The sequence below is a fragment of the Blennius ocellaris genome, assembly GCF_963422515.1.
Source record: "Blennius ocellaris genome assembly, chromosome: 1".
Lineage (NCBI taxonomy): Eukaryota > Metazoa > Chordata > Actinopteri > Blenniiformes > Blenniidae > Blennius > Blennius ocellaris.
Genome location: NC_137650.1, coordinates 17,352,562 through 17,370,336, shown reverse-complemented (window position 1 = coordinate 17,370,336; position 17,775 = coordinate 17,352,562). Strand labels below are relative to the sequence as shown.

General features: G+C 44.5%; 1 protein-coding gene across 1 annotated transcript in view; it reads left to right on the top strand.

Moving 5' to 3' along the window:
- Positions 1–10,336, top strand: part of mmp15b (matrix metallopeptidase 15b) — a 29,556-nt gene extending 19,220 nt beyond the window's left edge. The window contains exons 7-10 of the mRNA XM_080495627.1: positions 2,409–2,547; positions 6,677–6,827; positions 7,556–7,674; positions 8,284–10,336. Coding sequence (XP_080351753.1) covers positions 2,409–2,547; positions 6,677–6,827; positions 7,556–7,674; positions 8,284–8,792 — 918 coding nt within the window. The 3' untranslated portion in view covers positions 8,793–10,336. The remainder of the gene's footprint in view (positions 1–2,408; positions 2,548–6,676; positions 6,828–7,555; positions 7,675–8,283) is intronic.
- The last annotated feature ends 7,439 nt before the right edge of the window (positions 10,337–17,775 follow it).

The following is a 17,775-nucleotide window of genomic DNA, read 5'->3' as shown; positions in this document are numbered from 1 at the left end:
TGCCCATGTAAACGGTTATTGTTAAAACATTTGGTCCGTGACAGAAGTCTGTGTTTCTGTGGTAACGTCTGCCTTGGTAGTGGTTGTTTTCCTGACAATACTCAGCATATAAAGCCAACAAATGGTCTGTTTTCACTCAGGTTCCTGTGGATTGTAAAGCGCCGGGGCTGCTGCTGCTTTATGAGATGTAGCTCTGTTAAAAGCCTGGTGGGGGGTGGTGGTGGAGGGAGGGTCAGGTACTGGCCACAAACAGAGCTGAAGCAGCAGTGGAGCATTAGAAAGCCGCCTGAACTGGTCATCATGCTGCTCACAGCTGGGTTCAATCACATAAACATATCACACAATCCAACACTCGTGAAGTTACTATTAATGATCGTGTGCTCATTCAAGCGGTTAGAGATGTGTGCAAGATTTAGTCAACAATCCGGTTTCTTTTTATTTCGATACATTTTTTTTATACAGTCTAAACTGTCTTAGCTGTATGAGTACTTCTTTATCTGCTCCTGTTGTTTGCATGCAGAGCAGACCCCTGTCACACCACACACACACTTGTCTTCAACTGAAGGTGTATGTGACATCGAGCAGTGCTGCACATGGTCAGTCCTCTCAGGTTTCTGCCCGGCCAGGAAAGTCCATCTTCCTGGGTTTCATCCAGTCATCACAGCCTGGACGTCTAGTCTGGACAGCAATAATCTCTGGCCATAATTACCTGATCCATAGCCTGCCAATAGCTCTTAAAATAGCTCGCAGACCGAATGCAGAGTGGACTTTGGATCAGTAGCGGCAGTTTCTTCGAAGTATTTCATCACTTTAGTGTTTTAATGTCTTGTTGTGTTTCAAAAATACTCGGGGTCTGTAGAGACTTTTGCTTTATTGTCTCTAGATTCTTTAAATCTTCTGTTCGGACTCGATCCAGACAGTCACGCATATTAACACTGAAAGGTAATCTACAGGTACTAATTATGCTAATACATGTCTTTTAGACTGCGTAGTATCTTGGGTAAACCCATGTACACTGAAACTCTTTAGCATGTAATATGCAGCACAGCTCGGAGTAAAATCTTCCTGATCTACTGAGTAACATCGGGCTCGTTGCTGGTCCAAATGTCTGGGGATGAAGTTGCTGGTCATGAAGTTGCCAGTTAGGGTTGTTGTACAAACTATCTTTCTCCTCCTCTTGATATTTTGTCAAAACATAATTTACAGTCCGTCTTAATTATGTCATTCTCATCAACACTAAAGAATCTCCAAACCGCCGACTTCCCTCCTCTCTTGTCTCCCTGCTGATATTGCTGACGGATGACGTCATGTAAAACTCGCTGGGTTGTGTCGGGAGCTTTTACAAGTAGAAGTACTCTGTGCAGTGTCACACCCGATATTGGTATTGGTATCCCTGCATCCCTCGTTGAGACATAGAGCCAGTTGACCCTCTACTGTGAGCGTAAGCTGCTGGTTGCTCCAGTTATTTGTAAGGGTATGGAATGATGTATCTATAACACACAGAAATATTGTGATGTTATGTTTGGCTCCTCATACGTGTGTTGAAAGCTTGTTAGCTTCTGTGATGAAATGCGACAACTAATGGCAGGAGTGTGAAGCCGCTCTGTGTAGTATATGGGGAGTTACTGTATCTCTGCTCCTCACAGCAGAAGCCCATCAGGCTGCTGTCATATCCAGGCCGCTCACACTGAGACTGAGCCTGATGTGTCACTTCAGTCCTCATCTGGTCATTGTGAAGATCTGTCATAACAGGCTTGTGAAAGAACCGTGTTCGCGATCCATCCCCCTCCTCACCGCTCCGAGCTGTCTGCTGCCACGTCCTGCATGAAGGACAAAAAGGAGCGTCGCCCAGCACTTTGCTGTTACATTATCCGGGACGTGCCAGGCTCCTGACTCACCACGTGTGTGCTCAGTGTGTTCACGACAGCAGATATCAAAGTGTCATTGAGGTGAACAAGCCCCTGCTGATGTCCTATAACTGTTCTGTGCTGCTGACCGGACATGGAGACAGAGTTCTTTACGAAGAATGATCTCTGTGCTGGCCATGACCAGCAGAGAGAGAGAGAGAGAGAGAGAGAGAGAGAGATAGATAGATAGATAGATAGAGAGAGAGCTATAAGAAGACCTGATGAAACCAGCAGAGCGGACACTGACTATTATTAGACTGCTATTGTTAGTGTATTGTACGTTCTGGTCTAGTTATCCTGCAAATGCTATGTGACCTTACTGGAGGTTCTAGTTGAAATCAGTTCATCTTTCTCTGGTCTTATTTAAGTTCACATGTGTTTAGATGAAGCTCACATGAAGCTCGCTCTGATACTTGATTTTAAAGTTTTCAAGTTAGAAGATAAGCCCCCATGTGGTGCATATTCTACTGACACACGTACTTGTCCATGCTGTGTCCTCAGGGCCGTTGGTTCTGGAGGGTTCGTCGAAACCGGGTTCTGGATAACTACCCCATGCCCATCGGTCACTTCTGGAGGGGCCTGCCTGGAGACATCGACGCTGCCTATGAGAGACATGATGGCAGGTTCGTCTTCTTCAAAGGTAAGCAGTATATACCCGTGAGCACAGTAAAGCCACACACAGGCCAGAACCGGCCAACCAGACGGTCCATTATGGCCCCTGGGATGGTTTACCTGCAGTTTATGGTCCATTCATTCGGTATTAAGTTATTTACTATAAGTCAGGACATAACACAAGAGAGAGACCAGAGCGGAGAGATCAGTGACGTTAATGTTAGCAAAATAGCTTTAGCGTCCAAGTGCTGTAAAAACATGTATGCTGAAGGCTGCAAATGCCCCAATTACAAGGCAACAAGGCATGTTTTTTGAGACTATTCACTATATTTTTCAGCAGGAAAAGTGGCTTCGTGTTGGCACGAATGTTAAACTGGATTTAGTTTTCTAAGGCTCCGTTTACACAGCGTTCCAAGTAAAAATGCATCATTTTTGCATTTTTTGATTCATAAAGTTTTTGCATTTACACGGCAACATTTGGAAAACAATGTCCATCTCCACTGCAATGGCAGAAACAATGAAAACAATGTAGTGTGCATGCCAGGTGACAAGTCCCAGGAGAATGAGGACTGGGAGTCACGACACTCGAGAGGAAACGTTATTGTACATCTACTAAGCATGTGCACAACTACTTGTTACTACAGCCATGGCATGAGTTTATGCAACATTTGCAAATTTCACATTTGTAATTCTGTTATTTTACTCTTGAGATGGAGTTGGCCTTTATAGCCTCAATCCCACTGTGCAGTATATGCCGGTACGTTTCGGGTTTTCCTGCGTTTCCAATGCCAAAAGTTGTTGATAGTACAGAAAGTACCGTACTCAACCGTTACTGTTTTTGGAAACTCCTCCGTTGAGGGTTACATCGGTACAGTTCCATAAGGATGAGCTACAATGCCGCCGTCTGCTGATTGGTCAGTGGCAATCACCACTCTGGACAAGCAGCAATATTCAAATATCTCATCGGCCGTGTAAATCTTCCCATTGTTGTTCACAAAACTGGAGTTAATCACCCAGTACCAGTAAAGTGATTACAACATACTTTAAAACTAAGTTTGTGTCCGTGTCTGTATGTGAAAATGAAAGGTGAACATGAGAAGAATATTTCCCCACTTTTAAAAGATTCCTCTGTGACAGTGCTACAGCAGTGATTGATGGAGCACATAGATGGAACTCATGATCAAAGCTGGATTGATTGTATGCTGTATCTGCTCTAATCCAGCTTCCATCATAATTCACTCTGCTTCACAGCATTCCAGTTTTGTTAGCAAGAAAAGATGCGCTTTTCATCTTTATAGATAAGATATTGCAGCTTTGTGAGCATGTGGGCCATAAGTATATGAATCCACCATGTGGTTTCTTCTTCACAAATACTGTCAGATCAGAGCAGTAAAGAGAAGATTTTTCTTCCCCCTCGGTTTCTGACAGATAATGTTGAACATGTTCGTACCTCCACCTCCTTCACAAAGTGCAGAAAGTATTCTACATGCCGAGCATAAATCTGTTTTAGCGCAGATCATTATTTACAGCGGCGGTCACAGGGAGCGGCTGACGGATGAAAAAAGAGGAGCTGATTCAGGGGGCTGTGGGGTGTGGTTGATAGTGAAGTGAGTGATGTCAGGGCCAAACCTCCCGCTGTGACACTCGGCCACGAGCCATCGGCAGACGGTGAAGGAGAGTGAGGCCAGCGGCTCCACGCTCGCTCTCACTGCTACCCAGACCTTCAGGCTCACACAAGAAGCTTTACTGAAACAACATGCAAAAACGATGCATCTTGACGTTTCCAAATCAATGTTCAATGATATCTGTTTTAGAAATGATAAAAGCAATGAAGGGTGTAGGGCCACACATGCAGCAGAGAACAATCCACTCCAAACATTAACAATAGGAGTACATGGGCATCCATATGGACAGACAACTAAGTAGTATTGTTATTACAGTGACTATATATAACGATAAAACTACTAAGTCCCAGGAGAATATGGACTGAGAGTCATGACACTCTGGAGGAAACATTGTTCTGCGACTGAGCATGTGAACAACTAGTTGACCGTGGTGCAATGACCAGTAGCAGCCCTTCAGAAAAAAGTTGGATTTCCCCCCCCCCCGTTTCCACAAAGACAGAGTCTAAGCGTTTTCACTCAAATGAATCCATCACATCAGGTTCACGAGCGCTGCATTTTCTCTGTGTTACTGTTGTGCTGTGGCTCAAGAAGTCATCACTTGTGGGGCAGTGGCACTTCCAACTCCTCTTCCACTTCTTCTTTTGTGCTTCTTGGTTTGACTTTGAGAGCCGAAGCTGCATTTTCTTCCAGAAAGTCTCTCAGTAAACCCCTTGCCTCAATCAGTAGTAATGGCTTCTGTCACTCCTAATACTGCCACTGCACACCGCCTGATTCTTCTTCTTCATGGGGAAGAATCGTTCACTTACGCCACATATCTACGTCGTCAATCTTCAACATGCTGGATAGACAATAAACTGGACTTGGAGAAGAACATGGAAATCCTTTACAGGAAGGGCCAAAGCCGCCTGTTTTTTTTGAGGTGGCCGAGGCTCTTCATCAAATGCAGCACTATGCTGAAGGTCTTCTGCGAGCGCTATGCTCTGTGCTGTTGCATGCTGGGGAATGCGGAGGTAGTCGACTCAAACAGGCTCAACAAACCTCCTTACATAGATCTATTTGGCTCAAGATTTGTACTGTTATCATGACACTAAAACTTTCTTGGACCAGACATTTGAAGCTCGAGCTGCTGCTGATGGGCGAGAACTCGCCTCACGGAGTTGCTTTGTTGCCATTGGCTTGTGATGCGCTTGAAAACTGTGAAGGTTAAAAAGCTCCTTCTAAGCGAGGTCCATTTACCTTAATGGGTTGTGTGGTGGGGGTGATGGGTGGTGGCAGGTTTCATCGACCTCTTCAGTGTGAGGAGCCACTATTGGACGTTCGAAGGGCAAAAATGAGTTGAGGCGAGCTGCTTGAGGGTCAAAGAGTAGTTTGTCCACCACATTAGCACGTGAAAAGTCTCCAGTCAGTGTGGCTGCCTAATGGAGGGAAGGAGGGAGGTGGATGGGGGGAGGAAGAGATGGATGAATGGCTGTGGGTGCCTGTGTTTGGATGGATGGGTGGAGAGTTTGTACTTAACGTCAGATATCTGGGCTATGAGTGGTGTTGAAGAGGAAAATAATATTAGAACCATCAACAGAGTTTACAGACTAAAAAAAAAAAAAGAGTTCCTTTCATCGTCAAGTTAGTCATAAAGTTGTTTGACGACAAAGAGGAAACACAACAACAATCTTGTGTGGATTAGAGAAAGCAGTTATGGAGGAAGCAGGTGTCCACTATTATGTCATGGAGAAGCTGTGAGCAGATCCTAGGACTTTACATGAGGTCTGTGCACCACAGGAACCCTGAGGAACACCAATCTAGAGCTGTGTCCAGATGCTGAGTGTACATAACAAAGGGGCCCCAGGTGGGCGTATGGATGTATGGATGGATGACGGAGTGGGTGGGTGTGGAGGGGGGGCAGGCGGATCGAAGCCAAAAAAGAGATGTAATGGTCCCCCTGTCCGACACTGTGAAAAACCATAAAACCTTCCCCTCAGCCAGAAAGCTGCTTTCTCCTGACGTGAGACAAACCGCCCCTAATGGATAATTACAAGCCAAACTCAAATTTCTCAGTCGATGATGTTGTGCTCGCCTGAGCTCTGCTTCTTGATGGCTTGCCAACAAATCATTATTGCATTCTTATAATTTACAAGTGTGTGTAAATGCTGCTTTGCTTTTCAGGGTTATTCTTATCCCAGATTGCCAGCAAATTAAATGTGAGCGCACAAGCATTTCTGAGCCTGTCGACAAAGTGTGTGTGTGTGTGTGTGTGTGTGTGTGTGTGTGTGTGTGTGTGTGTGTGTGTGTGTGTGTGTGTGTGTGTTTGTGTGTGTGTGTGTGTGTGTGTGTGTGTGTGTGTGTGTGTGTGTGTGTGTGTGTGTGTGTGTGTGTGTGTGTGTGTGTGTGTGTGTGTGTGTGTGTGTGTGTGTGTGTGTGTGTGAGAACATTTTCCAGAGTGTGAGAGGGTTATGAGTGGGAGTGGTGGATGGGGAATGTCCAGATGTATATAAAAAAAAGGATTATTAAGCGGCCCGTCTCCTCTCTTGGTGTCAGGAAACCGGTTCTGGCTCTTCAGGGAGGCCAACCTGGAGCCGGGGTATCCGCTGGAGCTGGTGGATTATGGTCAAGATATCCCCTACGACCGGATAGACACGGCCATCTGGTGGGAGCCTTCAGGCTACACTTACTTCTTCCAAGGAGACTGGTAATGTGCCTGTCAGCGGCCTCTTCATCACCTCACGTCCCTCATTTCTCCTGCACAATACGTCAAATATTTATCGTCATCGTTAAATCAACATTTGAAATATACATTTTGCAATAAATTGGGTTTCCATGCATTTTGCATTAACAGTTGGCATGTCAACATATTTGGCCAATCAGACGAAGCCCTGCTGAGGGTAATGTTACTGCTGAGGGTAATGTTACTTTTACAGTTAAACAGGATCATTTAGCTTCAGAGAGTCACGCTGCGCCGCAGCACTGCTTTATGGTTTGTGGCTCAGCATTCAGCTCCCCTCGCAAAATGTCTTGTTATTCACACAAATAAGTTTGAGGCAGACAGGAAGCCTTGGGCTGCCACTCTTGAAATAAGCAGCATTATGCAGCATTATTTCATAACCACTGACCACAAAGACTCTGATATCAAGAAGAAATGGCCAAAACAGCCCAGCTGAGGCAGGAGCAAGAGAAAGAGCACTGTTCTCTCTTACAACGAATCTCAAAGCACAAAGACATGAACATCATCTACTGAAATGTTTGTATTGATCCCAAACCAGTCATCACACTACTCTGAATCATCACACATCAAAGGTTCTCCTGCTAAATAAAATAGTTTGGCTTTTGAACAACTATTTGATATATGATATATATACTGTGAGAGAAGTCACCTCTCCTCTGGGGCAGACAATTGATAAAGCGTCTCCCTCCCTGCAGGTACTGGCGCTTCAACGAGCAGTCGCGCTCCGCCGACAGAGGCTACCCCAAGCAGATCAGCGTGTGGGGGTCATCTGTCCCCTCCGCTCCCAAGGGGGCTTTCCTCAGTGATGACGGAGGTGAGCTCAGAGCTTTTCAGACAAAGGATGTGGGTGTGGCCGGGCTCTTCGTTGGGAGGGTGGGGGGGGGTCTCAGCTGATGACTGATGGGATATGTGCTCTGCTGGATTTGAGAGTGATGCTTCAGAGCGTCAGCATTCTTCTGTCTCAGTTACAAAATGCTGAAGGTAACTAAGAAGCAGCTTGATGTTTTAATAGTTACACACGTGCTTGGGTGGCACCAGTAAGCTGAACGCTAACTATCAGTATATCCTCACAGGATCTCACATTAGATCTTCTCACTTCTCTTCTGCACTTCTCAAATAAGTCTTTTTCAGACGTGAGAAACTTGACGACAGATTTTGAATGTCAGTGAGTGTAACCTGCACCAACCACATGAAGCAAGTTTGACCTGCTACTTTAATGCGTTGAAGGTCTGAGAAGCATGTATCTGAACACACATCATATTTTATGAGGTTTAAATATTTTTTAGCCTTGTCTTATTAAAAATGTTGTCAAGTCAAATGAATCTATTGGTAGGAAGTTCTTCAGTTTTCTGGTCTTCAGCTTGTTTTGATCAGTCTGTCGTGATGTCATGTTGACTTACGGTTTGTTTTCTTCATATTCCAGCGTACACGTACTTCTACAAGGGCTCTAAGTACTGGAAGTTCGACAACCACCGTATGAAGAGCGAGCCAGGCTACCCCAAGTCCATCCTGAGAGACTTCATGGGCTGCAGCATGGACCTGGACCCCGACAGAGACACGGACACGGACTCGGGCCGTAAATACCCAGACGTCAACCGGCCGCCGTTCAACCCGGACGCAGGGGGCGACGGGGACAAGGGCAGAGACAGGACAGACCGCGGCGGGACGGACAAAGACACGGGCAGAGGCTCCGACGGAGACGCGGACGAAGACCAGCGTGAGGGCCGCGAGGAAGAAACCAACGAGGTGGACGTGGTGCTGAAAGTGGACGACAGTGAGGAGCGGACCATGAACATCCTGATGGTGACAATCCCGCTGGTCCTGGTGCTGTGCATCCTGGGACTCATCTACGCCATCATCAACACGCTGCAGAGTAAAGGGGCGCCGCGGCTGCTGGTGCACTGCAAGCGCTCGCTTCAGGATTGGGTGTGAGCCCCCCCACCCCCACCCACCGACACCAAGGGCACTGAGACCCCCCCGCCCCGACCTGGAGACACTGAACTCTGAACTGGACCTTAGACGCCCCGCCCATCTTCCTTTAATCCCCCCCCCCAGGCTCCTGCAGCTATTAATGATAGTAGATCCAAGCAGATACTGCACACACACACACACACACACACACACACACACACACACACACACACACACACACACACACACACACGCACCCTAACCTCATCCTGTCTCCCATGGTGCTCGACAATGCGGTGACTGTAGTCTATTTATATGAGAGAAGTTTGCACATAGTTTTTTTTTTTCTCTTCATGTTGTTTTGCTTCATTTTGTTTGACCGTTTGTTTTTAAAAAAAAAAATCATTATTATTATTGTTTTTAAACCAGGAAGCTCCTCCTTCTCTCTCGCTCCTTCCCTCACTGATAACCCAACCTCTGCCCCTGCACTCACGACTCGGTCGCGGTCGTTCCTTCTCCATCGTCTCGTCTCTCCCCCGCCCTCAGACATCTGGAGGCGGCCGAAAGAGAGACGTGACAGTACAAAGGAGGAAAAAGTATCTCTTTTAACTTCTTCTGACGGAGATTAGTGTTGAATTTGAAGGTTGAGTCAAAGTTGAATCAACGCTTTGAAGGATTATTACAACTCATATCCTTTTAGCCGTTTCTATTAACATTCACAAAAACCTGGTGTTTGCCTGCCGACGTTTAAAAAGGATTATTCCACATCAGCCGACCTTTTGCGAGAGCTATGAAGCCATTAGCAGGTTTTGGGCTCAGATTTGTTCCACAGAGGCGCCGATATACTTCAGGGTTGCAGGTTTTAAGACTCTGACGATGCGTCAGATGAGAAGGCATCGTTTCATAAAAGTCTTGCATGTGTGCAGAAGAAGTATTTACTACGTCCATGGTGGACATGCACATGCAAACAGGGCCTCAATGACACACTGTCGATCTGGGGGTGCATTCGACTCCATGATTCTTAAATGTCGGGCCTGTGAAAAAGACGGTGCAGAATACTGTGTTTTGTGTGAAAATGTTTGCCCTTTTTATGATTGTTTCAGTTTGTAAACATGTTTTAAAGAAGATATAAATCGGCTCCTTCGGCAGAGACGCCGTCGTTGTGGTGTGAGACATTCCCTCAGCTGGCCCAACATGACTTAATTGTGGATTTTATTTGCAAACCATTTAGCTTGTGGTACCCCTTCTTAGATCTTATAATCTGTTAGGGCATCTAGATTTAGCACAAATCATGGAGAATCTTAGTAGATCAGGCTGTTCTGTTGCAAATGTGGGCCTGACAGCACATAGTTAAACAACAAGAACCATAGGTTTCTCATAAAATTGAATGCCACTGAGAGTCAACATTTAGCTTCTATAGGCATGATGACTGGACAAAACTCCAATAACTCCAGAGAAATGTGGACTTTGCTGGAAGAAGGTTATGTATTTCTTTGTGTGATGACAGTGGACATGAGTTTTTAAATCCTCCTTCTGGAGCCGGCATAAATGTTTCCTTTCTGTTTCGACCTTCTTCTTCATGTTGTGCTCACTGGGCCGGACGGTCGGTCCGCCTTGTTTCGTCTCCTTATTTGGAAGCTCTTTAAAGCTCCTGAGCTGGAAGTGTAAACAGACTTCTCAGAGAGAGTCCTCACCAGGCCGCACGCCACACGGACTAATTATTACTGTACAAAGTCAGCCAGCTGTAAAACAACACAGCGGAGGGATGAGAGAGTGTGTGTGTGTGTGTGTGTGTGTGTGTGTGTGTGTGTGTGTGTGTGTGTGTGTGTGTGTGTGTGTGTGTGTGTGTGTGTGTGTGTGTGTGTGTGTGTGTGTGTGTGTGTGTGTGTGTGTGTGTGTGTGTGTGTGTGTGTGTGCGTGTGTGTGTCCGGCAGACACAAAACAAGGAAGTCCCTCAGCCGAGCCCAGGCAGCTAACATGGCTTTCAGAAGCTGCAGTCTCTGTGAGCCAGCACACACTAACAATCTCATCAAATAACAGCAGGTGTGTCGACACTATTAACCTCGTCCGACTTCTTCTTGACCTCAACCTGCCTCCATCAGAGCAGCTGTAGGAGCAGTGAGGGCCTCCTCATTATATCCGCATTAGGAGGCTTCACTCCTCATCATCAACAAACAATCCTAAAGCCACAATTACAGACAGCTTAAAGTCCTCAGAGTCCATTAAACCGTATTGAAATGTGTTTAAACCGCTAATCTCAACATGAATGAGGAAGAACTGCAGCATGAACACTCAAACAGGGGTGAAGTGTCGGCTAACTCATGTTGGAGTAACCTGTGGAGAGTTTATTAGAGGAATCAGGCTGTGTTTACACCACCTTTCAAGTGAAAATGCACCGTTTTCAAACAGTTGTGTTTTTAGTGACTCCAAGCACCATTGTTGTGCCAATGGACTTAAAACACTACTAAAGTTTTGCATTTTCACTTGCACGTTGTCGCCTCAGTGGAATACAATATAGGAAAGAAAAGAAATACTTTATTAATCCTATAGGGAAATTGTTGTAGCATGAACATACAGTAAATATGGTCAGTAAATGTCAGGAGGAGGTCGCCGGTGTGAAACACGAAGCTGACAGGATGCTGAGACGTCGATCACAGGCAGTTCCTCATGCTTATCATGGTTTGGACTTGAATGTCTTCAGACTGCAGAGTCACTGGAGACCACAGTTTAGATGACTCAGCAGTTGATGTGATGCAGCTCCAAAGGAGAGGCCTGTTTTCACTAAACACCCCACCACCACCGCCACCTCCCTCCATCCTCACCCTCTCAGCCCAACCCCTCTGAGCCGGGGGTCGTAATAACAACAATGGCCATCTCCCACTCCTTTTCTCCTCGCCCCCCATTTTGTCTCTTGCTCCGTCTTTGAGTCACACACACACACACACACACACACACACACACACACACACACACACACACACACTGGAACTGTCAGGATGTCTGGAGCTCTCCGCGGCTAAGGATCTCCAGTGAGCTCCTCTGGTGGAGTCAGCAGGTTGTTCTCAGCTCCACACTGACTCCCTGCAGCTTCACAACCTCCTCCACATCCACACACACCTCCTGAAACCACTGAGCAGAGACGGACGACCGGATGAGCTCTGCTCACTGAACTGTATTTCTCCTGCAGCTACATGGAGACGACATGTTGAATCATCGGAGGAGGAATCGACTGAGCATCTCACTCTCTAACTCCTCCCGTCTGGAACAGACTTTCATTTCTGCGTGTGCATTTTTCTCTCCAAACTTGATTCTCTTTCATTAATAACATTCCAGATACGGTGTTTATTTTTTCTCTCTCTCTCTCTTTTTTAATTGGTTGTTAGCGGGGTTAGTTAGTTAGAAAATTTCAGATTTTATACATTTGTGTTGTGTGTTCACCTCTAGTTGAGTGTGTTAACAAGCCATGCTGGACATGTACACATTAAAAACGCTCCTAAAACCAACACTGTGGTCTGCTTTAACTTCTTACACACACACACACACCCACCCACACACACACACACAAGCACTCTTTTTACTTCCTGTGGTGCGGTCAGTGTCCACTGCGCCTCACTTCCTGTCTCACATAGAAGGGTCTGCAGGACAGGGGAGGAAGAGGGAGAGAAGGGGAGCTGGCAGACTGCCAGGAAGCCATGTGAGCTGACAGGAAGTTAGCTCAGGAGGTGACAGCCAATGGGAAGCAGCACACGATGATGTCGTCACCCTGACAGGAAGTTCATTGTTCACCACTGGGACCTTTTTGTGGATTTTGTCCAAACAGCAGAATTGCAGACCGAATTGAACAAAGATGTTTTGGGTTTGCACAGTGGAGTAGTGGTCAGCACTCACGGGCAGGGAAACCACGGTTTGAGTTCGGGCATAAGGTTTTTCTGTGTGTTTTTCTGAGTTTGCATGTTCGCCCAAAGACATCAACTGATGTTTGAGGCCGTCTGAAGTGAAAATGCATTGTTTTTGTTTTCGAAAATATTTGTGTTTGCATTAACACATACATTAACATATTTAATCCAAGTAGCTTTTTACTACCAACTCCGTAATCATGGGTCTCTGGACTACCTCTACGAGAACACAGAGAGATAAACACAATCTTACACTCATATATTCAGTTCAAATGTGTTTTTGGTGTTTGGGAGAACATACTGTATCTGTACAGCCAGAACAAATGCAGATCTAGCAGTGACATCAGCTGCTTGAGAATGATCTGAGCAACTGGAAGCGGAATCATGTCCGCACTGTTTCGTCAGTAATATTTCCACGTTCAGATGTTTTGAAGAGGATAAGCACAAACATTGAAAACTGTAGTTTGGATGCAAAGCCACAAGCTGGAGTTGTGATTTTGTAATATAACAGTGGGATGTAAAGCTGTTGGCAGTTTATCTGTTCTTCCTTATGCTAAAGGTCCACTCAGTATCTCCTTGTATGCAGATGATGTCATAAATTTAGGAAATGTTTATGTTTTTTTCCCCAAAGCGTTACACTCTGAGAGCCAATCCCAAAGCATTTCAGAGTGCCAAAACACAACTTAGGTTAGCAGTTTCCAATTTAAAATGTTGAATAAACGTGGCTGAAGTCCTTTAGTCCATCATTGGTTTGTACACCAGCTGCTCCTCTGGACTCTCTGAACTGTTTACAGCAGAAGTATCCAAACACATTTCATTTCAGGCGCCACATAAGAGTACAAACCAGTGTGACTGTCAGTGGGCTGGACCAGTGAAATAGTATCACATTAACATCTGATTACACATGGGGGTGGTACTGTAAGGGACCCTCTTGTGTCTTCGTCAAGTTGCGTCTCTTATACGTTTGTCTCTTCCGGTTTTGTCTTTCAGTCTCCTGTCTCATCTGCTTCTCTGTTCACTCGTCCTTTCTGTTCAACCTCCATCTGTGTGTCTGATTAGTGTTGATGCGTCTCACCTGTGGCTTCTGTTGCCTGGTGTATTCAAGCCCTTTTCCCTCCATCCACGTTAATGTGGGATTTTAAGCTGGAAATGCTTCAGTGGAAAGAAAATTCCTTCCTGCAGACTATGCAGAATACTTTATGTCAGTCGACTGCTCTGTCTTGGGTTGTTCTGTACTCAAATTTCCAATCGAGAGAACCAGCGTGCTGTTTAGTGCCTTCCATATCAACTTGGTCCGGACTGTCACTACCGGATTAACTGACGACACGCTAACTACATTATTCTCAGATTTTCTGCTGCATGTAAACGCAAAAACTTGTGAAAGGAAATCTCAAAACCAATGTGTTTTTACTGAAAACATTGTCATGTAAACAGGGCCTGAGAAGTTTCCTACATCTTTTATTTTAGACAAAAAATACATTTATATACCTGTGTTTGGAGTTCGTGCTTCTTTTGGCCAAATGTACAGCACTTTGTGGAGATGTTGTGGAGGTTCCGCAGCCTCTTGTTGTTATTTTCATCGACTTCAAAAAAGGAGTTATGGCAACAAGCCCAAGGAGGAAACTTAGATAATACAACAACAAAAACAAAAAATGAATTCAGTCATTATTATCATGAAATATTCATTGTAACTCTCAGATGTGGAACATTTTTTGTTCTCTAACCTAATTGGTAACTAATGATATCTAAATAGTGTTTCGTATCAGACTCCGTGACCTAGATACAGACATTACGTTGATGATATGAAGTCAGAAATACCTCTTTGCTCTGGAAACAAACAACTTTAATGGTGCGTGTCTTATGTGCACATGTTATACTGTGTTTACATGCTTCTAGTGTGTGTGTGTGTGTGTGTGTTTTATCAGCAGGTTGTTCCTGCAGAGTGTTCTAATCACTGGCAGCCATGTCCTTCCTCCAGCTGGAGAACAAACTCTTTTATCCGCACAACGTGCACACGACTAAAAGTTAAGAGGTGAAGTTAATGAGTCAGATGCAGACATCAGGTCGGCCACCTGTTTGAGGGCTTTTCCAGCTGTTTTCCTCACAAGTCACCTGTCAACGACTGACACTATCCAGAGTGACTGGGTCTGATTTCCTCAGCACTGTTAAACAGAGAAGTCTCACATTTACATGGCAATATTATGAGAACGATGTCTTTATGTACGAAAATGGCAGGAACACTGAAAACAATGTTGTTTCATGTCGGGCCACTAGTTGGTGCTGTTTTTGTAATAAAACTACGCACGCATGCTGCAGAGAACAATCCGCTCTAAACATTAAAGAAAGAGAGTACAAAGACATTCTAGTGGACAGACGACCAAGTTTGGATTGTTATTACAGCGACTGTCAACTATAAAACTACCAAGTCATGACAGTCATGACACTCCGGAGGAAACATTGTTCTTATTGTCCTTATACTTAACATATGCACAACTACTCGTTGCTACTGACGGGGGGACCATGTGCAGGAGTTTCAGAAAATGTGCGTTTTCCCTTAAACAGACACTGAAAATGCTAGGAAAGTCTTGCGTTTCTATTTGAAAACAGGGTCAAAGAAAATGTTTAAGAAAAGCTACCAGAAAAAAAAAAATAAATCATAATCTAAATGTCTCTAACAGAAGATGATTTGTAGAAGGTGTGAAGATGGGATAAAGATGTGCAGGTGCAGCAGGATTCTCTGGAGGTCTGTGAGATCATTTCCCCCTGTCAGGTCTATTTTTTCACCAGACATGCAGCAAGTGCAGGTGTCCTTCGTGGGTTCAGATCAAAAGAGAAGGTTGGTTAGGGTTAGGGTTTAATAGCTGATGAAGTTGCACACGTGTGTTTTAATGGTTTTTCTTTGAGCTTAGATGTTTTTGTGACTTTCTGCTGCTCTTTGTATGGTTTTGTTTTTTGTTTTCTTGTTTGTTTCTGTTCTTTAATCAACAGCGCTTCAGTAGTAAATATTGGTTTCAGCCACTCCAGCTCACTATTGAGAAGCTTTGGTTCAGTGTAATATAGTTTGAGATGAGATGGGAATTGAACTGCTGGTAGAATCATTGATGTACAAACTGAACATGGAGGACTTTCTCTAAATCCTCTGACACGTGGTGAAAATGTGGCTGAATAGAAAAGCTTATGTGATACAGACTTGTCTGGCAGCCACTTTCACTCTAACCTGGTTCAAAAGTCAATGTGCTCATTTCATGTGAGAGATAAGAGTCAAAGTGTCATCAGACTCAGGCCCCATTTTCCTGACAACATTTCTAGTGAAAGCACATCATTTTTGCATTTTCGTTTAAGAAAAGATTCACATTTACACAGCAAACAGAAAGATTTGTTCAATTTTCTGAGCTTTAATAATCAGGTTTGTTTTGTAATATTTAAATGAAGTTTCACTTTTTTGAATTTGAGGTTTTTCTGGAATCTACTGTTTTCTCCTTTTTTCAACTTGTGTTTTTTGTTTTTTTTAGAGTCCTCTTGTGTCCTTTCCTTGTGGGGTATTTTTTTATTTGTTTTTATTATCTCCAAGAGTTCCATCATGTGATAGCAATAACTTCATTATTCATTTTCAAACGTCACTCAGATACAGTCTTTCAGTATCATTCACTGACTGTCCTCAAAGCTGCTGGCTTCTCCACACTCTACACTGTAGATAAGTGTTAACCCATCCTAACTGCAAAATAAGGACATGGTGTGATTCAATAAATCGCCTGAAAGTCAATATAATATGTGAATGTGATGAGATATTAAAAAAATAAATAAATGTGGCCCATGGTCTTTGTTTCAAACATTAGTAGGAACTGAGAAGACTGAGTGGAGCAGTGTACGTGAGAGTCTGTGAACTCTGTTTCCTTTCCCTGAGTGAAAAGCTTTGACCTCTCCTCCACACTTCCCACAACCTCTCATGTCCTGATGCTCTGAACTCCTCAGGCCCGCCAGAGAACAGACGCACCACGCAAAATCTCAATGCTCATTTCTGCTCAGCTTGAGGCCAAGATACCAACAATTCTCCTTTTGTCTTTATAAAACATGAACATTAAATGACATATTGTAAAAATGCTTTGCAGATGATGCTGTCCTTTCCTCTTCATTCGGAGTATAACGTTTATCAGTAGGTCTATGTCTGAATCCATGTTGGAAAGGAGGGGTTACACACATTGAAGGAGTTTAATTGATTTCAACCTTATTCATATAGCACAGAATACAAGAAAGTAATTTCAGGGCACTCTTAAAGAGAAAACCCAATAAACCCACACGAGCAAACAGGTGACTGTGGAAAAGAAAAGCTCCCATTTTTTCTTTTTCTTTAGAAAGAAACCTGCATAACCATTTTCAGAGGCGGAGACTTTCTGCTATTTGAAGGAGAGAAAATGATAGGACAGACTGGGAGCAGAGACTGGGAGGGAAGCAAATGTTAGTGTCATATAATGTAGGAAAGAAGCTCAGCCTCAGTAGGTCCTCCTGAGTATCTTATTCCAGTAGTAAGAGACTGTCTGAAGTTATCATGTTGAAGTTTGTGAAGTAAGAGCTGAGGTAAAGCAATGCTTGGTTCATGTTTTCACTCCCTTCTATGGTCAAGGACTTCAGGGCATTTCTGAATGAATGAGAGGTGGTTTTAGAATCTCATTAGGATTTTCACACTCTTCACTGTTAGGACATGTGAGGACGGACCCAAATGCTCACTCCCAAGGAACCATTAAGACAGAGGTTATTGATGGAAAAAGTCCAGGGAACACAAGGAAAGGGTAGCGACGAGTCGACCAAGACAACAGAGGGAGAGGGGTTTAAATACACAGGGAAAGGGAGGACACAGGTGGAACTCATAACGACAGGGGCACACAGAGGGAGAAGACCATTGGATAATTGAAAACGTGAGGCGAGACACACAGGGACAGACAGACACAGGGACCTGACATTCACCACCTGAGGTGCATCAGGTTATGTCCCACTGGGTTCTGATCCTGAGGAGACTCAGGCCACGTTTGCACGTACATGGGTATTTGAAAAGTCTGTGATAGTTCTCTGCGTTTGGGCAGTGCAATTACACATAAATGCAGCTACGACTC